The sequence below is a fragment of the Bos javanicus genome, chromosome 5 (genome assembly GCF_032452875.1).
Source record: "Bos javanicus breed banteng chromosome 5, ARS-OSU_banteng_1.0, whole genome shotgun sequence".
Classification (NCBI taxonomy): domain Eukaryota; kingdom Metazoa; phylum Chordata; class Mammalia; order Artiodactyla; family Bovidae; genus Bos; species Bos javanicus.
Window position 1 is genome coordinate 78,742,076 of NC_083872.1, and position 27,309 is coordinate 78,769,384.

The 27,309-nt window shown below is 39.6% G+C and overlaps 1 protein-coding gene across 3 annotated transcripts in view; it reads left to right on the top strand.

Moving 5' to 3' along the window:
- The first annotated feature begins 2,140 nt into the window (after positions 1–2,140).
- The window catches only part of AMN1 (antagonist of mitotic exit network 1 homolog), an 86,530-nt gene continuing 61,361 nt past the window's right edge, over positions 2,141–27,309 (top strand). Inside the window, exons 1-2 of one of the 3 annotated variants that reach the window (XM_061417468.1) lie at positions 2,420–2,510; positions 5,625–5,688. Coding sequence is in view for 1 of the 3 variants with exons in the window: in XM_061417465.1 (XP_061273449.1) it covers positions 2,473–2,510 (38 nt within the window). In the remaining 2 variants the exon portion in view is untranslated. Of the gene's footprint in view, positions 2,511–5,624; positions 5,689–27,309 lie in introns of all 3 variants that reach the window. The other 2 variants (XM_061417465.1, XM_061417467.1) reach the window with 2 other exon arrangements.

Below are 27,309 nucleotides of genomic sequence, written 5' to 3' on the forward strand. Positions count from 1 at the left end.
GAGAAAAGGCAGAGGAATCAGAGATCAAATTGCCAACATCTGTTGGATCATAGAAAAAGCAAGAGATTTCCAAGAAAACATCCCCTTCTGCTTCACTAACTATGCTAAAGCCTTTAACTCTGTGGATCACATCAAACTGTGGAAAACTCTTAAAGAGATGGGAATATCAGACCACCTTACCTGTCTCCTGAGAAACCTGTATGCAGGTCAAGAATCAATAGATAGAACTGGACATGGAACAACAACTGGTTCAAAATTGGGAAAGAAGTATGTCAAAGCTGTATATTGTCATCCTGCTTATTTAACTTATACGCAGAGTACACCATGCGAAATGCCTGGCTGGATGAACCACAAGCTGGAATCAAACTTGCATGGAGAAATATCAACAATCTCAGATATGGAAATGACACCACCCTTATGGAAGAAAAGGAAGAGGAACTAAAGAGACTCTTAATGAAGGTGAAAGTGGAGAGTGAAAAAGCTGGCTTAAACTCAGCATTCAAAAAACTAAGATCACGGCATCCGGCCCCATCACTTTATGGCAAATAGATGGGGAAAAAAATGGAAACAGTTTAGTTCAGTTCAGCAGCTCAGTCACATCTGACTCTTTGCGACCCCATGGACTGCAGCACGCCAGGCTTCCCTGTCCATCACCAACTCCCAGAGCTTGCTCAAATTCATGTCCATCAAGTTGGTGACGCCTTCCAACCATTTCATCCTCTGTTGCACACTTCTCCTCCTGCCTTTTATCTTTCCCAGCATCAAGGCCTTTTCCAATGAGTTGGCTCTTTGCTTCAGGTGGCCAAAATATTAGAGTTTCAGCTTCAGCATCAGTCCTTTCAATGAATGTTAAGGACTGATTTCCTTTAGGATTGACTGGTTTAATTTCTCTTGGGCTCCAAAATCACTGTGGATGGTGACGGCAGCCGTGAAATGAAAAGACACTTGCTCCTTGGAAGAAAAGTTATGACATACCTGCTGCTGCTGCTGCTGCTAAGTCGCTTCAGTCGTGTCTGGCTCTGTGCGACCCCATGGACTGCAACCTACCAGGCTTCTCCGTCCATGGGCTTCTCCAGGCAAGAACACTGGAGTGGGTTGCCATTTCCTTCTCTAATGACGTACCTAGACAATGTATTAATAAGCAAAGACATCACTTTGCCCACAAGTGTCCGTACAGTCAAAGCTATGGTTTTTCCAGTAGTCATGTATGGATGTGAGAGTTGGACCGTAAAGAAGGCTGAGTACTGAGGCTGATGCTTTCGACCTGTGGTGTCCGGAAAGACTCTTGAGAGTCCTTTGGACAGCAGCAGATCAAACCAGTCAATCCTAAAGGAAATCAATCCTGATTATTCATTGGAAGGACTGATGCTGAGCTGAAGCTCCAATACTTTGGCCGCCTCATGCAAAGAGCCAACTCATTGGAAAAGACCTTGATGCTGGGAAAGATAAAAGGCAGGAGAAGAAGGGGGCGAGAGAGGATGAGATGATTGGATGGCATCACCGATTCAATGGACATGAGTTTGAGCAAGCTCTGGGAGATGGTAAAGGACAGGAAAGCCTGGCGTGCTGCAGTCCATGGGGTCGCAAAGAGTTGGACACAACTTGACTAACAACAACAAATTCCGATTTCGCAGGATTAAAAGAATATGGTTAACTTTTTATTATTTTTGGTTATGCTGGGTCTTTGTTGCTGCACGCAGGCTTTCACTAGTTGCAGTAGAGGGTAGGAGGCTACTCTTCCTTGTAGTGGCTTCTCTTCTTCTGGAGCACAGGCTCTAGTAAAATAGGCTTCAGTAGTTGCGGCTCACGGGCTTAGTTACTCTGACGCCTGTGGAATCCTCCCCGACCAAGGATTAAACCCATGCCCTCTGCATTGGCAGGCTGATTCTTATCCACGGTACCATCAGGGAAGACCAAAATATGGTTACTAATTGAAAACAGGTAGTTTAGTGCTCACTTTCTTACAGGAAGTGCTCGATAAACGTCACTCTCCAGTCCTCTAAAACACGCCCTTTGACGGTCATGGTTTCTGTATCTAAGAGGGTCTCCGGTGTGCATCCACTAACGCTGGGCCCAGCATGAAATGCACCCCTGTAGTAACAGCGGCCACGCGCAGAGCCGCGAGGTTCCAGGAGGTACTAGAAGAGGTCCGGCACCTGGCTAGCCCACGAGGGAAACCGCCGGAGCCGCGCCGGCGGGACTGCAGAACGACAGCTCACGCAGTCCTTCTCAGAGCCCAAGATTTCCCTCTAGTTTATCACACTGTCTCTCGGACGCAGCATCCAGGGTTCCGCCCCGAGGGGGCTACGCTCTCCCTCTGTAGTGGCGAGAGCGCCGGCGCCTGGTCACCGGAAGAGGCGGGTGACGTCACGAGGGACTACGCGTTGCGCTGGAGGCGGGAGTTGACAGACGGTCTCTGGCTGAATCTCCGCGGCCTCGGGACCGCGGAAGAAGCTCCGAAGGGCGGCCGCGATGCCCAGCCCCCAGCGGGTCAGTCAGCTGCTGGATCTGTGAGTTCGCCCCGGCCCGCCTTCCTCTCGCCCCGCCCCGGCACAGCCCGCGCCCGCCACCCATCACGGCACCCATCCCCGCCCCCTTCCTGCCTCCCATCGAGGAGGTCCACAGGCTGTTTCTGCTCCTGGGTCCGTGATTTTTCCTATCCTGGCTGAGAAAAATCGTGCCAAGTGGGCTGCCCGGCAGGCTTGCCCCTCTGTCCCCCGATAGGTGTCCGAACTCAGCCTTGACAGCTCCTCGCCCAGGCGATTCCTGGCAGTGGCCTGTCTCTGGCAGGAGCTAAAAGCCTTAGTAAAATAAAACAAAACACTGGACGGGGCTCTCAAAAGCCTTCAGCAGAGTTACACCCAGTTACTGTAATGGGGATAATTATTGATTCTTTGACACAGCGCTTAAATCCCTGATTGCGCTTGCTGGGTTCAGCTCCCGGGTCTACCATTCTCCAGCTGTATGACTATGGAGAGTAGCTTAACCTTACAAAGTTAGTATAATAACAGTTACCTATCTCATGGCGTTATGTGCTTAGTCGCTCAGTCGTGTCTGACTCTACGACCACATGGACTGTAGCCAGCCAGGCTCCTCTGTCCGTGGGGATTTTCTATGCCTGTAAAATATTCGTATCAAGTTAAGCTCTCTGAAATTTCTTTTAATACTAGGCAGTCTTCTAAGTATGTTAAATTTACTCCTCCCTGTAACGCTATGGCCTGTAACTGCCTAGTATTAAAAGAAATTTCAGAGAGCTTAACTTGATATGAATATTTTATAAGCATGTCATTATAGGATGGCTTATAAAGTGAGCATAAGGAAGTTCTTTAACCTTTGCAATGGTTTATGACATTAGGAGTTTACAGATGGTAGGAGATTGGTTAAAAGTGATTAGGCTATTTTAAGAAGATGATTTAAGTTGATTGTCAGAGGCATTTATAAGAAATAAGTTTCACTTATGTTCATGATATAAACTAGATTTGGTTTTGCTTATGTGACTTAACTAGTTTGGTCACCCTGAGGGATTTTTCAAGCCTGGTCTCGATTTATTTTATTTAAAAAAATCCCCAACTTTCAGTCATTCTCTCAGCAAGCTGAGAGTGAACCAATATAGTGTTACTCTCACTACTCCTTCAATGTAGGCATTGGGATGGATGGTTTTGTAATTGCCCTTACTGGTAGTTGCATAGTCACCGTGGATACTGGCAGTAGAATCTTTGTGTTCTTCCAGTTGTCTAACACTAATGCATAACATTTGATGTGTGAGTAGCCACTGAAGACATTTAGAACTCTAGAGAGGATACAATGCATTAAGGAGGCTAAGATGATGACTATCAGGAGAATAATAGCCAAGTATTGAAAAGGATTCTCCAAAGCAGAGATTTCCAACTAAATAATCAAGAGAAGTGTGTGTGTGTTAAGTCACCTAAGTCATGTCTGACTCTCTGCGAACCTATGGACTATAGCCTGCCAGGGTCCACTGTACATGGGATTCTCCAGACAAGAATACTGGAGTGGGTTGGCATATCCTTTTTCAGGAGATCTTCCTGATCCAGGGATTGAACTTATATTTCAGAAGTGTTGCCTATTTTGATGAAAGATTGGCATCTAGTCTTTCAGATCTTTTTGGTATATTAACATAGAAACTTTTTTTTTTAACCAGTTATGCTGTTAACGAATCACAAGTCCGTGTGCCCAGTGAGGCGCATCAATAATAAAACATTAGAGTTTGAAACAGAGATTTATTACAGATTCATACAAGGAGATGGGTGGTTCATGCTCTAAGAACCCCAAAGTTACTGAAAGCTTTCAGCAAGCTCCTTTAAAAGTAAAAGGTGAGGGAGTGGCGTGGTTAGTTGTTACAAACTTCTTGTGTAAAATCCTTTGCTCTTGAGGTCAGGTCGTGATCAGGTAACAACATTCCTGTAAATCTCTACCAAATGAATGTTATTCTGTGTCTTGACAAGAAAGGGCAAGGTCCCAAAGCACAACTTTCACCCTCCAAGAGCCCAGTTCTGGCTAATAGGAGGCAGATCTCAGTTGGCAGATCTCTCAGGGCCAGGTTCCCACATCCTGCCCAGATGTCATCTCTGAGGGAGCCAGGCACTCAACCCAACTGGCCCTCAGTCTCCTCAAACCACCCAGATGGGGAGACCAGGTTCAAGGCCTGGACCAAGGCTAGTGGAGGGCCTTAGTAAGGGCTCTGGAGCCCTATAGAAGAACACAGTTCTTAGTGTGTTACCTGGGCGCTCCAGCTCACCTGCTGGCCCAAGGCTGAGTGAGCTGGAGGGCCTCCAGGAGAAGGCCTAAATCTGCCTCTTACTTCACTTTCCACCTAATGACCACCACACCAATGACCCTTGGGTAAATCACTTCCCTAACGGCCCTTCATTGACAGTTACTTGTGGGCAGGGCCTATTGGGGCACTGAGCAATGACTGAGCAAGACCTGTTGCCTAGTAACAGAGTACAGAGTAGTGAGGCACAGCAATGGCTGCCTGCTAAGGGCTGTGCTCATCTTGCTCTCTTACAATAGTACATGCACCTCCATCTTGGGTAGTTAGGGTGTCTAAGGCTATGCAGTTGTCTAAAATAACTCTGGCTAAAGAATTTCTAGATTCTTACTGTGATTATAGTTTTTCAGAGGATAAAGTCTCTCCTAGTGAGATTTAAGTGCAGTTTTTTGTTGGTGTCTTTTCCAATAAACTGAGTCTCTAGGTTTTAATATATGAGGCATTGTCTTGTTTTAGAAGCAGACCACAGAAAGCTTTATGGACCTGGTGGAAATAAGCCTTTCAGTATTATATTAGTGTCTTATAGTACTGAACTATGTCATGGTTACTTTGGATGGGATTAACATGAAGATGCCTTATTTTAGGAGATGGTGTGATAGGTAAGCTTCCATGTAAGTAATCTTCTATATGGTATAAGCAATCAGTTATTTAATAAGTATTACTGTGGAAACAAAAGAAAGGCAAAGATTAAAGATTAGTTGGAACAAAGTATAAATGCTGTTACTGAGTCTAGAGAGCAGCCAGTCAAGAAAATTTTTGGAGCTGAGCTTAGATTTTTAGATGGTGGAATGAAGATGGCAGTTTTAAACTGATAGATTTTCCTGGTTTGCAGTTTGAATGTCAGTGATGATGTCATCAGGTGTTCTGCTGAGGTCTGAGTGGCCTACATAGAAGAAGTAAGTATGAAGGTTGATTTTTTGTCTATACATGATCCATTGTGGTGAATTCTCTGAAGTCTATATCAAGACCTATAGCTTTATCTTGTAGTGTTTGAGGAAAAGAACAGTTTTAGTTTTAATTTCAAGTCAGAAGGGTGGGAGAAAATTGAAAATATTAGTTTGAAGAGTTGTAGCCAGATGTTAGAGAAAACCATAAGAGTTCAGGATCCAGTCCAGTTTACAGTTAGAAACAAAAACCCAAGAAAATAAGCAGGACTAGAATTTGATTATGGGTATGTCAAAGTTTTCTGTTTAAACATAATTTTTCTCTCTATAGTCATTTTTACCAAAGATAATCATAGTAAGTAATTTGTAAAATAAGTCTAGTCTCTTTAAACTTGACTTGTTATTTATATAAGTACAGCAAGAATAGATTTTATGTGCATTCTCAAATATGATATTCCAATCAAAGCTTTGGTAATATTCAAGGTCCTTTATTGACTCTATAGAGTCAACTTTAGGGATTTCTCTGGTGGTCCAGTGGTTAAGAATCCACCTTCCAATACTGTGGACCCAAATCCGATCCCTGGTCAGGAACTAAGATCCCACAGGCCCTAGGGCAAATAAGCCCCTATGTACCACAACTTTGGAGCCCGCTATCTCTGGAGCCTGTGTGGCAACAAAAGATCCCTCGTGCCAACAAAAGATCCCTTGTACGACAACTAAGACCCATCACAGCCAAAAACAAACAAACAAACAAATATATATATATATATATTTTTTTTTAAGTCAACTTTAGATACTTAAAACTCACTTAACAAGGAAACTCAGGTTACATCTTTAAAAGCCTCTTTATGCGAAGAAGCCAAGCCAAGTACTTAGCAGTTATGTCCTATTACAGGGAAAACAAATTCTAATTGAATTTATGCAAATATCTATTGCCATGAAAATAGGAATAGTCAATAACATGGTTTTTAAAATTTGTTTTAATTCTGAAGGAATCAGATAAGGAGAAAAAAATGTTTCATTTTTGTTTACAAAAGTATACCAAATTGTTGTAGATTTAGATAACTTAGAAGGAGAGGGAAAAAAAGATTTTAAATCTGGAAAACAAGCATTAAAGAACCAACAATGTTTCAAGAAAAGTCATAAAAGTTAGTTATTTTCATCAGTTCATTTGGGCTCTTGGAATTAATCTTTATTTTCCCTAATCTTGGGTTACCAGTTTTATGAATTAAGCAGTTTCTCCATTAGAGTTCTAGAAATTCTTAGTTTACTGGTGTGATCTTAAAATTATCAGAAAGCTATATTCTAGAGTACTTGTCAGGGTCCTTTCTGTGAATCTACACAAAGACAAAGCATTCTGGCGTATCAGTTCAGTTCATTCGCATCTGACTCTTTGCGACCCCATGAACTGCAGCACGCCAGGCCTCCCCGTCCACCACCAACTCCCACAGTTTACCCAAACTCATGTCCATCGAGTCGGTGATGCCATCCAGCCATCTCATTCTCTGTCGTCCCCTTCTCCTCCCACCTTCAATCTTTCCCAGCATCAGGGTCTTTTCCAATGAGTTGGCTCTTTGCATCAGGTGGCCAAAGTATTGGAGCTTCAGCTTCAGCGCTAAGCTTTCTTCACAGTCCAACCCTCATATCCATACATGACCACAGGAAAAACCATAGCCTTGACTAGACGAACTTTTGTTGGCAAAGAAATGTCTCTGCTTTTGAATATGCTATCTAGGTTGGTCATAACTTTCCTTCCAAGGAGTAAACATCTTTTAATTTCATGGCTGCAGTCACCATCTGCAGTGATTTTGGAGCCCAAAAAGATAAAGTCTGACACTGTTTCCACTGTTTCCCCATCTATCTGCCATGAAGTGATGGGACCAGATGCCATGATCTTAGTTTACTGAATGTTGAGCTTTAAGCCAACTTTTTCACTCTCCTCTTTCACCTTCATCAAGAGGCTTTTTAGTTCCTCTTCACTTTCTGCCATAAGGGTGGTGTCATCTGCATATCTGAGGTTATTGATATTTCTCTTGGCAATCTTGATTCCAGCTTGTGCTTCATCCAGCCCAGCGTTTCTCATGATGTACTCTGCATATAAGTTAAATAAGCAGGGTGACAATATACAGCCTTGACATACTCCTTTTCCCATTTGGAACCATTCTGTTGTTCCAGCCTATAGTTGATTGTAAATGCTTTATGAGAAGAATTAAGAGTAGAACAGTAACCCTCTGTGAATGACAAAAGAGTTAAAAATAGCCATGGTTAAAGATCTGATGAGAGTTCCCTATTTAAAAAAATGATAAAATTGTCAGATAAATTCAGTTATTTCTATGACATACAATATTTTAAGATGACTGATAACATTATACTAGGATGTGTCAGATTTCTAAGAATTTCATGTGATTTCTGGAACACATATTAATAACATTTTGCTGTTGTTCAATTACTCAGTTGTGTCCAACTGTTTGCAACCCATGGACTGTAGCACACCAGGCTTCCCTGTCCATCAGCAATTCCCGGAACTTGCTCAAACTCTTGTCCATCGAGTCGGTGATGCCATCCAACCATCTCATCCTCTGTTGTCCCCTTCTCCTCCCACCTTCAATCTTTCCCAGCATCAGGGTCTTTTCCAGTGAGTTGGCTCTTTGCATCAGGTGGCCAAAGTATTGGAGCTTCAGCTTCAGCATCAGTTCTTACAATGAATAATCAGTATTGGTTTCCTTTAGGATTGACTTGTTTGATCTCCTTGCAGTCCAAGGGATTCTCAAGAGTCTTCTCCAACACCACAGTTCAAAAGCATCAATTCTTCTGTGCTCAGCCTTCTTCATGGTCCAACTCTCACATCCCATACATGACTACTGGAAAAACCATAGCTTGAATAGACGGACCTTTGTCGGCGGCAAAGTAATGTCTCTGCTTTTGATTGTGCTGTCTAGGTTGGTCATAGCTTTTCTTCCAAGGAGCAAGTGTCTTTTAATTTTATGGCTGCAGTCATCATCTGCAGTGATTTTGGAACCCAAGAAAATAAAATCTGTCACTGTTTCCAGTGTTTCCCCATCTACTTGCCATGAAGTGATGGGACCAGATGCCATGATCTTAGTTTTTTGAATGTTGAGTTTTAAGCCAAGTTTTTCACTCTCCTCTTTTATTTTCATCAAGAGGTTCTTTAGAGAACCCCATGAACCCCATGAACAGTATGAAAATTCAGACAAAAATTAGTGTAAGTAAATAATTTTTTTTAATAAAACCAAAAAGCCTTACCTCTTGTCGCAAAGGTTCAGTTTTCCTAACTAATTACAGACCTGATAAAGATAATATGAAGCATAGGAAATTATTTTGCTAAGACACAGAATCTTTAGTTTCTAGATAGATTACACAAAAGGTAAAGTAAAACCTTTTATAACATTAAGAACAGATCAGTAATCTAAGAAACTTTTTAACACGGGGGACGGGGAACCTCCAATTTGTATCAGTTTATTACTGAGCTCATTTTTAAAACTCTTATAAATAAATCTATTTAAGTTTAGCTAAATTTCACCTTTCAACATGAAATTTATAAACAAGAAACTTTCTATATTCATTTAGACTTTGTATTAGTCCTTTTTCTGATTTTGGAGTAATCAGTAATTTTACTTTACCAAGTTACTGTATAAAATTACTCCCTTTCTTTCCATAACAGAAACACAACCTATATTCCTGCCTATTCTTCCCAGATAGCTCAGTTGGTAAAGAATCCACCTGTGATGGGGAGACCCCAGTTCAATTCCTGGGTCAGAAAGATCCCCTGGAGAAGGGATAGGCTACCCACTCCAGTATTTTGGGGCTTCCCTGGTGGCTCCATTGGCAAAGATTCCGCCTGCAGGGCAGGTGACCTGAGTTTGATTCCTTGGTCAGGAAGATCCCCTGGAGAAGGAAGCAGCTACCCACTCCAGTTTTCTGGCCTGGAGAATTCCATGGACAGAGGAGCCTGGCAGGCCACCACCAGTGGGGTCTCAAAGAATTGGACACAACTGATAGACTTTCACTTTCGTATAGAAATACATCCCATTTCTCATACCTTGTATACAAAGTTGTTTTCTTTCATTTTTGTTTCTAGTGTTTATTTTTATATATTGATTATTAAATTTAACTTTTATTAACATTTATTTTCCAGTGGAAACTCAGAAGCATGCAGTTGTTGAACTATCTGTCATATAGCAGCATCCTGTAGTAGATTAGCAAATTCATGAATACATAATTACAAAACATATTTTTAGAGACATGTTTTTTTACAGTACAACTTTTTCTCACAGTTTCATTGAGAAATAATTGACATGCAGCACTGTATAAGTTTGAAATATATTGCATAATGACTTGACTGACATATACAGTAAGTTCAGTGAACATCTGTCATCTTATATAGATACAAAATAGAACAGAGAAAAAAGATTTTTCTCATGATGAGAACTCTTAGGAATTATTCTCATAACAACTTTTATATGTGACATACAGTGTTAATTGTATTTGCTGTGTTGTGCATTCCATCCCTAGCACCTATTTGTCCTATAACTATAAGTCCTATAACTTAAAGATTAATGCCTTCATCCAATTCCCCCTGCTTCTGGTAATTACAAATCTGATATCTTTCTATAAATTTGTTTTTTGTTTTAAAAGTATAATTGTCCTGCTGCTGCTGCTGCTAAGTCACTTCAGTCGTGTCTGACTCTGTGCGACCCCATAGACGGCAGCCCACCAGGCTCCCCGTCCCTGGGATTCTCCAGGCAAGAACACTGGAGTGGGTTGCCATTTCCTTCTCCAATGCGTGAAAGTGGAAAGTGAAAGTGAAGTCACTCAGTCGTATCCGACTCTTAGCGACCCCATGAGCTGCAGCCCACCAGGCTCCTCCATTCATGGGATTTTCCAGGCAGAAGTACTGGAGTGGGGTGCCATTGCCTTCTCCATAATTGTCCTACAACACTATATTAGTTCCTGTTACACAAAATAGTGATTCAGTATTTCTACACATTTCAAAGTAATAACTGCAATAAATCTAGTTATAATATCTCACCATATAAAGATATTTATAGTTATTGATTATATTCTATACACTGTGTATTTCATACCCATGACTCATTTATTTTTCAACCAGAAGTTTGTACCTCTTAATCCCCCTCATCTATTTTTTCCTCACCCCATCCCCTCCCCTCTGGCAGCCATCTATTTGTTCTCTAAATCTATAGCTATATCTGTTTTGTTATGTTCAGTTTTGTTTTTTAGATTTCACATATAAGTGAAATTACATAGTATTTGTCTTTGTCTGACTTATCTCACTTAACCATCATGCCTTCTAGGCCCATTCATATTGTCGCAAATGGCTATATTTCATTCTTTTTAATGGCTGAGTAATATTCCATTTTGCAATATATATCACATTTTTATCCATTCAGCTCTTGGTGGGTGCTTAGGTTGCATCCATATCTTTATTATAAGTAATGCTGCATTGAACGTAGTGTAGTATTTATCTTTTTTAATTAGTTTTTGTTTTCTAAAGATAAATACTTAGGAGTGGCATTGCTGGATCATATGGTGGTTCTATTTTGAGGAATCTCCATACTGTTTTCTATAGTGGCTGCACCAATTTACATCCTCACCAACAGTGCACATAGCTTCCCTTTTCTTCACATCCTTATCAGCACTTGTTACTTCTTTTTTTGATAATGTCCATTCTAACAGGTGTGAGTTGATATCTCGTGGTTTTGATTCGTATTTCCTTGATGATGAGTGAAATGATCATCTCTTCAGGTGCCTCTTGGCCATATGTGTGTCTTCTTTGGAAATGTATCTATTCCAGTCCTCTGCTCATTTTTTAAGTTGTTTGTTTTTTAATGTTGAGATGTATGAATTCTTTGTATATTTTGGATATTAAACCCTTATCAGAAATATTGTTTGCAAATATCTTTAAATTCACTAGGTGGCCTTTTGTTTTGTTGATAATTTCCTTCACTCTGCAAAACCTTTTTAGTTTAATTTAGTCTCATTTGTTTATGTTTGCTTTTGTTTCCCTTGCCTGAGGAGAAATAACCCTACAAGTATTGGTAGGACCAATGTCAGAGAGCTTAACTACCTATGTTTTAGTCTAGGATTTTTAATGGTTTCAGGCCTTTCGTTGAAGTCTTTAACCCAGTTTGAGTTTATTTTTATATATGGTATGAGAAAATGTTCTACTTTTATTTCTTTAAATGTAACTGTTCAATTTTCCCAGCAATGCTTATTGAAGAGACAGTCTTTTCCTCATTGTATATTCTTGACCCTGTGTCAAGAATATACAAAATGTGTATTTCTGGACTTTCTGTTCTGCTTCATTTAACCTAATGTGTCTGTTTTTGTGCCAGTACAATACTGTTTTGATTTCTGTAGCTTTGTAGTACAGTGTGAAATCAGGAAGCATGATACTTCCATCTGTGTCCTTCTTACTCAAGATTGTTTTGGCTGTTGAGGGGTCTTTTGTGTTTCCATACAGATTATCAGATTATTTTTTCTAGTTCTCTGAAAAATGCCAGTGGTGTTTTGATAGGAATTGCATAGAATCTGTAGATGGCCTTGAGTAGTATGATCATTGCAACAATACTGATTCTTTCAGTTCATGAACACAGTGTATCTTTTCATCTATTTGTATCATCCTCAATTTCTTTCATCAGTGCTTTATAGTTTTCTAAGTACAGATCTTTTACCTCCTTAGTTATGTTTATTCCTAGGTATTTTATTCTTTTTGATGTAGTTGAACATGGGAGTGTTTTTTTTTTTAATTCCTCTGTCTGATAGTTCATTGTTAATATACAGAAATGCAACAGATTTCTGTACATTGTATCTTGCAAGTTTACTGAATTCACTGATCAAATATGGTTTTTTAGATTGGTGGCTTTGGGATTTTCTATGTGTAGTATCATGTCATCTGCAAACAGTGATGGTTTTAATTCTTCCTTTCTTATGTCGATTCCTTTTATTTCTTTTTCTTTTGTGATTGCTGTGGCTCGGACTTATAATACTACGTTGAATAGACTTGGTAAGAGTGGTATCCTTGTCTTGTTCCTTATCTTAAAAGAAATGCCTTCAACTTTTCACTGTTGAATATGATGTTAGATGTGGGCTTGTCATATATGGCCTTTATTATGTTATGGTACATTACTTCTATACCAACTTTGTTGAGAGTTTTTACCATAACTAGATGTTAAATTTTGTCAAAAGTTTTTCTACATTTATTGAGAGGATGATATTTTTCTACAATATGTTAATGTGGTATAACACATTGATTTCTTTGTGGATATTGAACTATTCAAGGATGAGACTGATTCATCCCATCCCTGATGACTCTTTTAATGTACTATTGAATTCAGCTTGCTAATAGTTTGATGAGGATTTTCACATTTATGTTCATCAGTGATGTTGGCCTGTAATTTTCTTTTTTGTGATATTTTTGTCTGGTTTGGGTATCAGATTGATGATATTCACTCACAGAATGAGTTTGGAAGTGTTCCTTGGTCTGCAATTTTTTTGGATTTATTTGGAACAGGTGTTAACTTTTTTCCTAAATTTTTGGTAGAATTCACTTATAAAGCCATCTGGTCCTGCAGTTTTGTTTGTTGGGAGATTTTTAAATTACTGATTCAGTTTAATTCAAATTCATAACTGGCCTGTTCATATTTTCTATAGTGTAATGTTTTTAATCTGCAAGAGGCGTGTTTATTACTCAATCTCAGTAGGGACTTCTCCAGTTGTCCACTGGTTAAGAATCTGCCTCCCAATTCAGGGGACTTGAGTTCAATCCCTGGTTGGAAAACTAAGATTCTACATGCTGCAGGGCAATTAATCCTGCACGCCACAACTATTGAGCCCGCACACCACAACTAGAGAGAAGCCCTCACACTGCAATGAAGAGCCGTTGTGCCACAAGCAAGATCCCAAGTATTGCAACTAAGACCAACATAACTAAAAATAAAATAATAATAATAAATATTTTTTTAAAAATAAACAATTGTAAAAATTAAAAAGCCAAAAGTAGGTAAAAATTAATGTTTCAGTATATTATCATATTTAGAAGCAGTCTAGAAAAGCTATGACAGGTACTGAATATCCATCATTTAATTTAACTTAGTATAAACTTTTATCTTACATCTATTTAATCTACTTGTTTTTAATAAATATGCTTGGCCTTAAACATTAAACAGCTAATAATCATCTTATATTGTTTTTCTTTCTGACAAATTTTGTAGCATAGAAATAGCACAAACTTCTTTGACTATTAAACCTGGGTAGAAATGGTTGTGTATTTACATTATATTTAATATTGACAACCCTGAGGACAAACCTGTTTTATTAAACCGACACATTTAAGTTGGCTTTTATTTAGAAAAGTTTATTCCAGATAATACAAACTTGAAAAACATGTGGGTCAGTCTCTATAATTTATGTAAATGCTTATTTTCCTTTAAGTAGATTAAATAGAGCTCTTTAAAAATTTTCACATAACATACATGAATTTGTGTATACATGTATCTATATGCATAAATAGACACAGAGATCATATAACTTTCATTTTAAAAATTTAGCCATGCGTCAGGTACAATAATATAAAGCTTAAAAAAAAATAAAATAGCTGAATCCAAATTGTTTCTGACAGATGGAATAAATTAAGGTTACCTGCTTATGGCCAGAGTTTGTTTTACCAAAATTTTTCTGTCTGTGTGCTATAAGAATTCTTTTAGGGAAGATATTTTTGGTGTCATTTTGTCTTTTAGAAGTTTTTGCCTACCATTGTCTCTGAGAAGTTTGGGATATTCTTTTTTTAAGGGTGTAAATAAGGTGGACTATCATATCTAAATTAAAGATTCCCCAAAGTGGCTACTGCAAATCCAGTTATCCTTCATAAAGTTCACCCATTTTTTCAAAAAGTGTCAAGATCTTGGCCTGTGATTTGGACCAGGTAGAACCCATCTTCACCATAGATTCTCTAGGACATCTTAACTCTGAGGGGTCCTGTTTTTGAACAGCTGTTCTGAAACCAGGGGATTACTCCACCCAACCCCCTACTTTTTGAATAGAGTTGGGTACTTACAAAAAGTTTAAGTAACAGTTCTTAGTAAAATTGGAGAGCTCAACACAAAAGGGAGTGATGCTTGGATCCAAGAAAGATTTACCATGAAACTCCATGGTCAGTGAGAAAATAGTGAGCACAGTGAACTCTATTAGTACTGGCACTTGTTTACTCACCAGGCTCTTGACTAATCAGGGGTTGTCTATAGGTCCCACTTCTGACACCAAAAACTGTCAAAAGAAAATAAAGAGAGATTTGTTTGTTATGAATATTTTTTTGAATGAGGAAGAAGCTACTCATGAACAGAGACTTCAAACTGAAAGTGGTTAGAAGTTCAGAGTTATGTAGTTAAAGGATGGTTTATAAAGTGAGAATGAGGAAGTCATTGAACATTTACAATGATGGTCTATTACAGTGGAAGTTTACAGATGACAGGAATTTGGTTAAAAATGTTTATCTTATACTATTTTGGAAGATGATTTAAGTTTTGCCTATTGTTATCAGAAGCATATATAAGAAATAGTCTAAGTTAACTTTTGCTTAAGTTCATGAAATAATCTAGAGTTTCACTTATATAGCCTAACTGGTTTTGTTTTCTTGGATGATTTTCAAGCTTAATTTCCATTTTATTTTAACACTAGCAAGTAATATATCGGAGAAGGCGATGGCACCCCACTCCAGTACACTTGCCTGGAAAATCCCATGGGCAGAGGAGCCTGGTAGGCTGCAGTCCATGGGGTCACTAAGAGTCGGACACAACTGAGTGACTTCACTTTCACTTTTCACTTTCATGCATTGGAGAAGGAAATGGCAATCCACTCCATTGTTCTTGCCTGGAGAATCCCAGGGACGGGGGAGCCCAGTGGGCTGCCATCTATGGGGTTGCACAGAGTCGGACACGACTGAAGCAACTTAAGCAGCAGTAGCAGCAGCAAGTAATATATACTACTAAATGCTAGTTATTGTTATTAATTATTTCGCACCAGAAATTGTGCTGGAAATTGCAGTTATAAAGGAAATTGTTTATCTCCAGGAGCTTTCAGTCTATTAATATTGCCACAAAAAAAGTTAAGACTGAGAAGAACAATTGCTTTAATCTACCAAATGCCTTCTAAAAGAGTAAGATTTGACATTTATGTTATATCTTATAAACTTCTGGCCCTCAGTCCACAGTCACTTTTCATAAAAGAAAAATCTATTGATTCTCCTTTATGCAGACTCAGACTTGCATAGAGTCCTGAATAAAGTATCTTGGTTTAGTTTTTGGCATAGTTTTTATACTTCATCTGAACAGAATATCTTTTCTGTCAGTAAAGACAGAGTGGTTCGGCATCTGAGAAAGCCGAGCAGCCATGGCACATCAAAGGGTTCTTGGGACACTTCAGAGGTTTCCCAAGGCCCATGGAGGCAGCAGAGGTCTCCTCCACCCACCAACGCCTCAGCCTTCGTCCATGGCATCAGCCTCAGGCTTCATGAAAGTGAAAACAAGCCAGGAGTAAGACAAAACCAGTACAAATAAATCCACAAGTCAAAACAGCTACAGTCAAATTCAAGGAAAGCAAAGAACTTGATAAGCAAAAGTTACCAGAAAGATGGCGGAGTAAAAGGACGTGCACTCATCTTCTCCTATGAGAACTCCAAAGTTGCAACCAATAGCTGAACAACCATTGACAGGAGAATGTTGGATCCTAACAAAAAAAGATAGCGCATGTCCAAGGGCAAAGGAGAAGTCCCAACAAGACAGTAGGAGGGGAGAAATCATGTTTTGAATCAAACCCCATACCCACCAGAGAGCTCAGAGGGCTCAAACAAAACATTATTCGCACGAGGACCCAGCGACCCCACAAAAGACTGAGCCAGATCTGCCTTTGAGTGTTTGTCTCCTGTGGGGGCATGGATCAGCAGTGGCCTGCTGCGAGGACAGGGTCTCTGGCTGCAGCAGACCTGGGAGGGGTGGCATGTGAGCCCCACCATAGAACCACTGAGCAGATAACCCACAAACAGGAGAACAGTTATACCAAAGAATTTCTCACACTGTTGAAAAAGTTCTAGGGCCACAAATTTCCCAACCTGGGGATCCAGTAAAGGGACTGAGAACCCCCAGGGAATTTGACTTTGAAGGCCAGCGGGATATGATTACAGAACTTCCACAGGACTGGGGCAACACTCTTGGAGGACACAAACAAAACCTAGTGTGCACCAGGACCCAGAAGAAAGGAGCAGTGACCCAAATAGAGACTGAACCAAACTTGCCTGTGAGTGTCCAGGAGTCTCTGGGGGAGACATGGATTGACAGTGGCTGGCCATGGGGTAAGGAGTAAATTACCCCATGGACTAAAGACAACAGTCCTGGCGTAAGCCCTTTTGAAGGTCACCATCCCCATACCATAGTTTGGCCTAAGACCAAACTACAGGGAGGAAACACAGCCCCACCCATCAACAGAAAATTGGATTAAAGATTTATTGAGCATAGCCCATCAGAGCAAGACCTACATTCCCCCACAGCCAGGCCCTCCCATCAGGAAGCTTCACAAGCCTCTTATCTTTATCCTTCAGAGGGCAGACAGAATGGAAACCACAATTACAGAAAACTAACCAAACTGATCACTTGGATCATAGTCCTGTCTAACTCAGTGAAACTGAGCCATGATGTGTAGGGCCACCCAAGATGGATGGGTCATGGGGGAGAATTCTGACAAGACGTGGTCCACTGGAGAAGGGAATGGCAAATTACTTCAGTATTCTTGCCTTGAGAACCCCATGAACAGTATGAAAAGGCAAAAAGATATGACATGGAAAGACGAGCTCCCCAGGTCAGTAGGTGCCCAATATTCTACTGGAGAAGAGTGGAGAAATAGCTCCAGAAAGAATGAAGAGGCTGAGGCAAAGTGAAAACAATGCCCAGTTTATACACTTATAATTATATGTGGAAGCGGCAAATAGATTCAAGAGATTAGATCTGGTAGATAGAGTGCCTAAAGAACTATGGACGGAGGTTTGTAACCTTGTACCAGAGGCTATGATCAAAATTATCCCTAAGAAAAAGAAATGCAAAAAAGGCAAAATGGTTGTCTGAGAAGGCCTTACAAATAGCTGGGAAAAGAAGAGAATCGAAAGACAAAGAATAAGAGGAAAGGTATATCCATCTGAATACAGAATTTCAAAGAATAGCAAGGAGATTAAGAAAGCCTTCTTAAGTGATCAATACGAAGAAATAGAGGAAAACAATAGAATGAGAAAGACTAGAGATCTCTTCAAGAAAATTAGAGATACCAAGGGAATATTTCATGCAAAGATGGGCTCAATAAAGGAGAGAAAGAGCAAGGACTTAACAGAAGCAGAACATATTAAAAAGAAGTGGCAAAAATACACAGAAGAACTATACAAAAAAAGATCTTCATGACCCAGATAACCACGATGGTGTGGTCGCTAACCTAGAGCCAGACATCCTGGAGTGCAAAGTCAAGAGGGCCTTAGGAAGCATTACTACGAACAAAGCTAGTGGAGGTGATGAAATTCCAACTGAACTATTTCAAATCCTAAAAGATGATGCTGTGAAAGTGCTGTACTTAATATGCAAGCAAATATGGATAACTCAGCAATGGCCATAGGACTGGAAAAGGTCAGTTTTCATTCTAATCCCAAAGGAAGGCAATGCCAAAGAATGTTCAAACTACTGCACAATTGCACTCATCTCACACATTAGCTAAGTAATGCTCGAAATTCTCCATGCTAGGCTTCAGCAGTATGTGAACTGAGAACTTCCAGATGTTCAAGCTGGATTTAGGAAAGTCAGAGGAACCAGAGAGCAAATTGCCAACATCTATTGCATCATAGAAAAAGCAAGAGAATTCTAGAACATCTACTTCTGCTTCATTGACTGCACTAAAGCCTTTGACTGTGTGGATCACAGCAAACTGTGGAAAATTCTTCAAGTGATAGGAATATCAGACCACCTTATCTGCCTCCTGAGAAATCTGTATGCAGGTTAAGAAGCAACAATTAGACTGTTTTCAGTTGGGAAAGGAGTACATCAAGGCTGTATATTTTTGCTTTGCTTATTTAACTTCTGTGCAGAGTGTATCACGTGAAATGCTGGACTGGATGAAACACAAGCTAAAATCAGGATTGTTGGGAGAAATATCAATAACCTCAGATATGCAGATAATATAACCCTTATGGCAGAAAGCGAAGAGGAACTTAAAAGCCTTTTGATGAAAGTGAAAGAGGAGAGTGAAAAAGCTGGCTTAAAACTCAACATTCAGAAAACTAAGATCATGGCATCTGGTCCTATCACTTTATGGCTAATAGATAGGGAAACAATGAAACAATGACAGACTTTTTTGTCTTGGGCTCCAAAATCACTGCAGATGGTGATTGCAGCCATGAAATGAAAAGACACTTGCTCCTTGGAAGAAAAGCTATGACCAACCTAGACAGCATATTAAAAAGTGGAGACATTCCTTTACTGACAAAGGTCAGTGTACTCTAAACTATGATTTTTCCAGTAGTCATGTATGGATGTGAAAGGTGGACTGTAAAGAAAGCTGAGCGCCAAAGAATTGATGCTTTTAAACTGTGGTGTTGGAGAAGACTCTTGAGAGTCCCTTGGACAACAAAGAGATCAAACCAGTCAATCCTAAAGGAAATCAGGCCTGAATATTCATTGGAAGGACTGATGCTGAAGCTGAAGCTCCAGTACTTTGGCCACTTGATGCAAAGAACAATGAGCCTTCACTGGAAAGTACCCTGATGCTCAGAAAGATTAAAGGCAGGACGAGAGAGGATGAGATGATTGGATGGCATCACCGACTCGATGGACGTGAGTTTGAGCAAGCTCCAGGAGTTGGTGAAGGATGGGGAAGCCTGCAGTCTACGGGGTCATTAATAGTTAATAATAGTTAATAGTTGGATACAACTTATTGACTGAACTGAACTGAACTGAAAGACATAGTAGGTTAAGAGTAGAAGTTAGGAAAACAGACTACCTGGGTTCTATACATTTAACATTTACTAGTAATACAGTCTTATGCAAATGATATAACTTGTCTGAATTTCAGTTTTCTCATCTGTAAATGAAAAATCATGGTAATATTACCTGCCTTATTGAACTGCTATGAAGATTAAAAGCCAGTACATGTAAATTCCATGAAATAGTGGTTGGCACATAGTAAGTATTCATTTATATTAGGTATTAATCTTATTTCATACCTACCATGGAAAGCAGTGTAACAAGGGCTTTGTTACCTAAAGCCTGACCTTTTTCTCCTAAGATGTGGCTTAATTCCTATCTCTCAGTTCTGAACTCTATTCTGAGGTTCCTTGAAGTTTCCATGCAACTGATCCTCTGAACCTCTGTGGGCAGATTCAAGTCTTCCATCTCTTTGTACCCATCGTTTCTTATTTTTAGGAGTATTCAGATAAGCACCCTCTTCCAACAACACAAGAGATGACTCTACACATGGCCAATGTGTAGATGGTCACCAGATGATCAATACCAAAATCAGATTGATTATATTTTTTGTAGTCAAAGATGGAGAAGCTATATACAGTTAGCAAAAACAAGACCAGGAGCTGACTATGGATCAGATCATGAACTCGTTATTGCAAAATTCAGACTTAAATTGAAGAAAGTAGGGAAAACCACTAGACCATTCAGGTATGACCTAAATAAATCCCTTAAGATTATACAGTGGAAGTGACTAACAGATTCAAGGGATTAGATCTGATAGACAGGGTGCCTGAAGAACAATGGATGGGGGTTCCTAACATTGTACAAGAGGTGGCTACCAGAACCACCCCCCACCAAAAAAGAAATGCAAGAAGGCAAAGTGGTTGTCTGAGGAGGCCTTAGAAGTAGCTGAGAAAAGAAGAGAAGTGAAAGGCAAAGGAAAAAGGGAGACATACCCAACTGAATGCAGAGTTCCAGAGAATAGCAAGGATAGATAAGAAAGCGTTCTTAAGTGAACAGTGAATGCAAAGAAATAGAGGAAATCACTAGAATGGGAAAGACTAGAGATCTCTTCAAGAAAATCAGAGATACCAAGGGAACCTTTCATGCAAAGATGGGGACAATAAAGGAGAGAAACAGCAGTGACCTCACAGAAGCAGAAAAGATTAAGAAGAAGTGCAAGAATACATAGAAGAACTATACAAAAAAGGTCTTAATGACATGGATAACCACAATGGTGTGGTCACTACCTACAGCCAAACATCCTGGAGTATGAAGTCAAGTGGGCTTTAGGAAGCATTACTACAAACAAAGCTAGTGAGGATGATGGAATTCCAGCTGAGATATTTCAATTCCTAAAAGACGATGCTGTGAAAGTGCTGCTGTCAATATGTCAGCAAATTTGAGAAAAAATCAGTCACCACAGGACTGGAATAGGTCAGTTTTCATTCCAATCTCAAAGAAAGGTGATGCCAAAAAATGTTCAAACTATGCACAATTAACGCTCATTTCACATGCTAGCAAGGTAATGCTCAAAATCCTTCAAACTAGGCTTCAACAGCATGTGAACTGAGAACTTCAGATATACAAGTTATATTTAGAAAAGGCAGAGGAAGCAGAGATCAAATTGCAAAACATCTGTTGGATCATAGAAAAAGCAAGAGTGTTCCAGAAAAACATTTACTTCTGCTTCACTGACTACACCAAAACCTTTGACTTTGTGGATCACAACAAACTGTGGAAAATTCTTAAAGAGATAGAAATACCAGACCGCCTTACCTGCCTCCAAGAAACTTGTATGCAGGACAAGAAGCAACAGCTAGAACTGGACATGGAACAACAGACTGTTTCAAAATTGGCAAATGAGTATGTCAAGGCTGTAGTCACTGTGCTCATTTAACTGATGTGGAGAGTACATCATTGAAATGCCAAGCTGGATGAAACACCAGCTGGAATCACAATTGCAGGAAGAAATATCAATAACCTCAGATATGCAGGTGACACCACTCTAATGGCAGAAAGTGAAGAACTAAAGAATCTCTTGATGAAGGTGAAAGAGGAGAGTAAAAAAGGTGGCTTAAAACTCAACATTCAAAAAACTAAGATCATGGTATCCAGTCCCATTGTGCATACAGCTAAGTCACTTCATGTCTGACTCTTTGTGACCCTATGGACTGTAGCCTATCAGGGTCTTTTGTCCACCAGATTCTCCAGGCAAGAATACTGGAGTAGGTTGCTGTACCCTCCTCCAGGGGATCGAACCCAGCCAAGGATCGAACTCACATCTCTTGCAGCTCCTGCATTGCAAGTGGATTATTTACTACTGAGCCACCAGGGAAGCCCCCAGTCACGTTACTTCATGGCAGATAGATGGGAAAACAGTGGAAGCAGTGACAGACTGTACTTTCTTTTCCCATATTCATATATGGATGTGAGAGTTGGACCATAAAGAAGGCTGAGCACCAGAGAATTGATGCTTTAGAACTGTGGTGCTGGGGAAGACCCTTGAGAGTGCCTTTGACAAGGTCATCAAACCAGTCACTCCTAAAGGAAATCAACCCTAAGTATTCAGTGGAGATAGTGAAGGAGAGGGAAGCCTGGCGTGCTGCAGTCCATGGGGTTGCAAAGAATCAGAGACAACTGAATGACTGAATAGCAACAGATTCAGTTAAGCATACATTTAAAAACACATGTGGCATATTAACCACTATGCCAATGATAGTTGGAAATAACTAGCATGAAAGAGGTATAGTCTTATGGGACTAGCACAAGTATATAAATAACTATAATATAGGTGGAGTAATGACAAAAAGAGGGATTAACAAATGGAAGTACATTCAAGAGGAAGTAAAAAGAACAAAGTCTGACAAACAGGGAAGTTAGAAATATGTGAGAAGACAGAATGTAGTATTTCTGTCTGGCTGGAAAATACAATAGTGGAATAGTAAGACATAAAACCAGGTAATTAGGAGCAGAATGTTGGCCATGAGAATGAAATGAGTGTTTAATTTATGTAGCAATGGGAAGTTATTGAAGGTTTTGGAACTATGCTGGGAGCAGAGAGAGAGTCAAATTAGGGAGTAGCTAAGAATAAGGGGACAGGAAACTGTTTTAAAATTTTGGAAAGGGGTAGAAAGAGCCCAAACTGAGAGACATATGTGATGATGGTCATTGCAAAATTCATTCTGGTAAAAGAGAATTGGAATGTCCATCACTGGGAGAGGTGCCATGGAGTAGTATGCAGTTGCTAGGAGAGTAAAGAATAGATGTGTATGTGTTCACTTGGATGGAACTTGAAAACATAGTGCTTAGTGAAAAAAGATGAAAAGAGAACATATGAAGAAAAATCATCCAAAACTTTGAATTAAAACAAAAAGACTGACTACATGACCTTCATTGTCATATTGGAGTATTGTTTCCCATGTTAAGGCCCATATTTTCGGATAATATTTTCTAACCTTTTGGGGTTAAAATATGTTCAGACTAGTTGTTCAGCAAGCTATTTCTGGAGTTCCCTTGGTTTTTGTTACCTTCTAACAAGGTAAGGAACTTGATCCAGAATAGCAGTCAACTGTTACTAAATGCGCTGTTTAGTCCAGAGGAATGGGACTTCTCCATGATGTAAACTGCTTGGTTTACGTCCTTGCGTAAGTTCATAATCTCTTCACTGGGCCAGCATTTTAATAGCACTGCCTCTGGCTATGAGATAGTGAACAGTTTTGAATAAAGATAACAAAGAAAGATAGAAGTTAAAAATTACTCTAAAGTTTTTAACTTTGTTGACCAGGAATATTGTGATATCATTAGATAATTATGGAGAAGTGTCTTATCAGGAAAATTAATCAGAACATCCAGTTGAAATAACACATAGGCAGTTAGAAATATAATTTTTAAAATTTTTAATTCAATTTACTTAAACTAAAGAAAGCCAAACAGTTCAGCTATTTCTCCCCAACCCCTACCCCCAGCCTCCACCTCCAAGAACCGCCAGTCTGTTTTCTGCATCTATGAATTTTTTGGGGGTTTTCTGTTTTGTTTTGTTTTTATACTCCACAAATAAGAGAAGTCATATGGTATCTGGCTTTCTCTGTCTGACATCTCACTTACCATAATGCTCTCTAGGTCTATCCATATTGCTGCAAATGGCAAGATATAATTCTTTTTTATGGCCGAGTGATATTCTATTGTATATATGCCACATATTTCTTTATACATTTATTCATTGATGGACACTTAGGTTATTTCCATATCTTCATATTGTAAATAAAGTTGCAATGAACATGGTAGTGCAGATACCTTTTCAAATTATTATTTTCATTTTCTTTGCATCAGTTCAGTTCAGTCACTCAGTCGTGTTCGACTCTTTGTGACCCCATGGACTGCAGCACACCAGGCTTCCCTGCCCATCACCAACTCCCAGAGCTTGCTTAAACTCATGTCTGTCGAGTCAGTGATGCCATCCAACCATCTCATCCTCTGTCATCCCCTTCTCCTCCTGATTTCAGTCTTTCCCAGCATCAGGGTCTTTTCCAATGAGTTAGTTCTTCTCATCAGGTGGCCAAAGTATTGGAGCTTCAGCCTCAGCATCAGTCCTTCCAGCGAATATTCAGGTTGATTTCCTTTAGGATTGACTGGTTTTATCTCCTTGCAGTCTTTGCATAAATAAATATTTCTTTGCATAAATACCCAAAAGTGGAATTCCTTCCTGGATCATATGGTAGTTCTATTTTTAATTTTTTGAGGAACTTCTATACTCTTTTCTACAGTGCCTGCATCAATTTACATTCCCACTAACAGTGCACAAGGCTTCCCACTTCTCCACATCCTCTCCAATACTTGTTATTTCTTGTCTTTTTGATATAGCCATTCTGGCAGGTATGAGGTGATATCTCGTGATTTTGATTTGCATTTCCTTGATGATTATTGATGTTGAGCATCTTTTCATATATTGGTTGGCCATCTGTGTGTCTTCTTTGAAAAAATATGTTTTAACCTGAAAGAGATATCAAGGATTAAGTCTAAGAGTAAGAATAAACTCCTTATAGATGGTCGGTGAAGCCATGGTTAAGTTTAAGGAAGAGGATACAGAGAGAAGAAAAGGAGGCCAAAAGCCAAATTTTATGCAGCATGTACATTAAAAGCAGGCATTTTGCCTGCAGTCATTTCTTTGTTAGATTAATTCACCATATAACTGATTGGCTAAATATTAAAGTGTTTCTTTTAACTATAAAGCTTAGGGCAATTTATTGGATGAGAAATCTGTCTCTCCTCTCATCTCTCACCCCACCCCACTTTTTACAGCTTTTGCAGATTTACTAAGTTTTAGCTGACCGCTTTTTATTTTTGTCTTGACAATTGAGATCACCTGTGTTAACCTTTGGGATTAAGAACTAAAATTATTTATGTCAATATAGCTTTTTGCTCCAGGAAATTTTTGCCATCAGCTTAAATAAACATTTGGTTATGAGGATAAACATTTTGATTGGTAGGGCAAACATTATGTTTATTAGGATAGATTTTTCAGAAGGTTTTGCTTTAAGACCCCATGTCCATCAGTGTTAAACTGTTATGTCACAAATTTTGCTTAATCCTATCCCATTCCCTATCTGGGATGGGGAGAACCTTCTTAAACCACTCAAGCTTACATCCCCAAATCCTGAATGTACTCTTCTCTAGCTTTCCCTGAGCTTAGTTGTTATCAGCTTCCCTGATAGCTTAGTTGATGAAGAATCTGCCTGCAATGCAAGAGACCCCAATTTGATAGCTTTTCCCTGTTAGCTTTCTCCTATTGAAACATTATCAAAACCCTGTTAAACCCTCACTGCAGTTACCAGGCTCCTCCGTCCATGGGATTCTCCAGGCAAGAATACTGGAGTGGGTTGCCATTTCCTTCTCCAAGGGATCTTCCCAATCTAGGGATCGAACCCAGGTCTCCCGCATTAGAGGCAGATGCTTTAACCTCTGAGCCACCAGGGAAGCCCTGCAGTTAATTTAATAAACTTGCTCTGTTTGACAGACTTTTTGGATGGTCTTTGTGAGCCATTTAATAGTTCTCATAGCAGCATTTTAAGAAATATTTCATTTGTTTCTGTCCCAGATCTCTGCTAGTGCTGCTGGAGGGAACTGGAACAGAAAAAGCAAACCATTTACCATGTGGAACGCATGGCACAGCCTGAGTTCAGAGAAGAGACAAAAACAAAATGAAAAAGACCAAGAGAAAGACATGGGGAAGAAAAAGAGTACTATTGTGGAAAAAATTAAAAATATAGATGAATTGTGTGTAAAGGAAAATATAAGAGGAGTGATGATGGAATTTGATTTTTCTCTTCTTCAAACTAATGTTTTTAGCTTGGTCTTGTTTCATGAATGTTGGTGGAAGATATGGGTCTTGGGTGAGAGATACCAAGAACTTTATTATTCATTACACAACAAACATCATAAGCCTTAGCATGCTTATGTCACTTTCCCCTTGACCTCCAAGACACACAGCAGCAACACAGAAGGCCAAGACAGATGCCTACCCAAAGGATGGGTTGTGTTACAGGAGAGAAGCTCTGAATTTTGGAAATTCTGCATTTTATAACAAGCAGTAATAACCTCTTTGTCCTGGAGGGAGACATGACTTTATCCCACAGGTTGCTCATTGCAAAGAGAACCCTGAAAGAGGCCCAGATACAGTATCAAGGTTTTGTTTTCTTGTCATTCTCAGCAAAACAGGCAGGGCCTTGAAAAACTCACAGGGTAGTGCCTTTCCCAGCATTTCACCTTTTTGCCCTACCACCTTGGCATCTGACAAATTATTACATGAGCATGACAGTTCTTTACCACGCTGATTAATTGGCAGAGGCTAGAACCAAATGTATTTAATTTATGGCATATAGAAATCAACTAAGGCTATTAATATTGCTCTCAAAAGGAGGATGAAGCCAACCAGCAATATTGACTTCAACTATGCCTCCAGAGTCCCAGACTCAAGCAACTGGAATTAATCACAGGGGAGACCAGTAGGTCTTATTTCAGACAACCAAGACATAGCATAAGCCCAGGACAGTCTCCATTATGACCTGCACAAGGACATTCAAGTTTTCCTGTTAATTTTTGGTGCTGTTATCAGTAATGACAGGAACAATAGATGGGCCAAAAAAGAAATCCAACTGAGAGATATTCCATGGCCTATTCTGTACATAGAAACATAAAACAAAGAGACACTCTAGTTTGGATTTACTTTTAAACTTGATTTCGATCACTATGACATTGTTTTGTTTTTATCACATGAGAAGACATCTCTGAGTACTTGCAGCCTTGATTGTTACACATAAAATAGCCCAAGATCACTTGAACATCAGGGGAAACCTGTTTATATCTGTCATGTTGAAACAAGATTGTGTTGGTCCATATTTTCATACCCTTATAAAGAGAGGCTAGGCAAAGCAGAATAGTTCAGGGTCTTCCATATTCACATGAACTTTTCTGTAATCATAGCACAAACACAATGATGAGAAATCTAGCAGTAGGTCAGATTGTCAGCTGCAGCTACTTCTTGCCCCAGGTGGACCATATTAATTGTTTTGCCAAGGTGCAGTGCTCAGTCTAGAGGATGCTGCTGCTG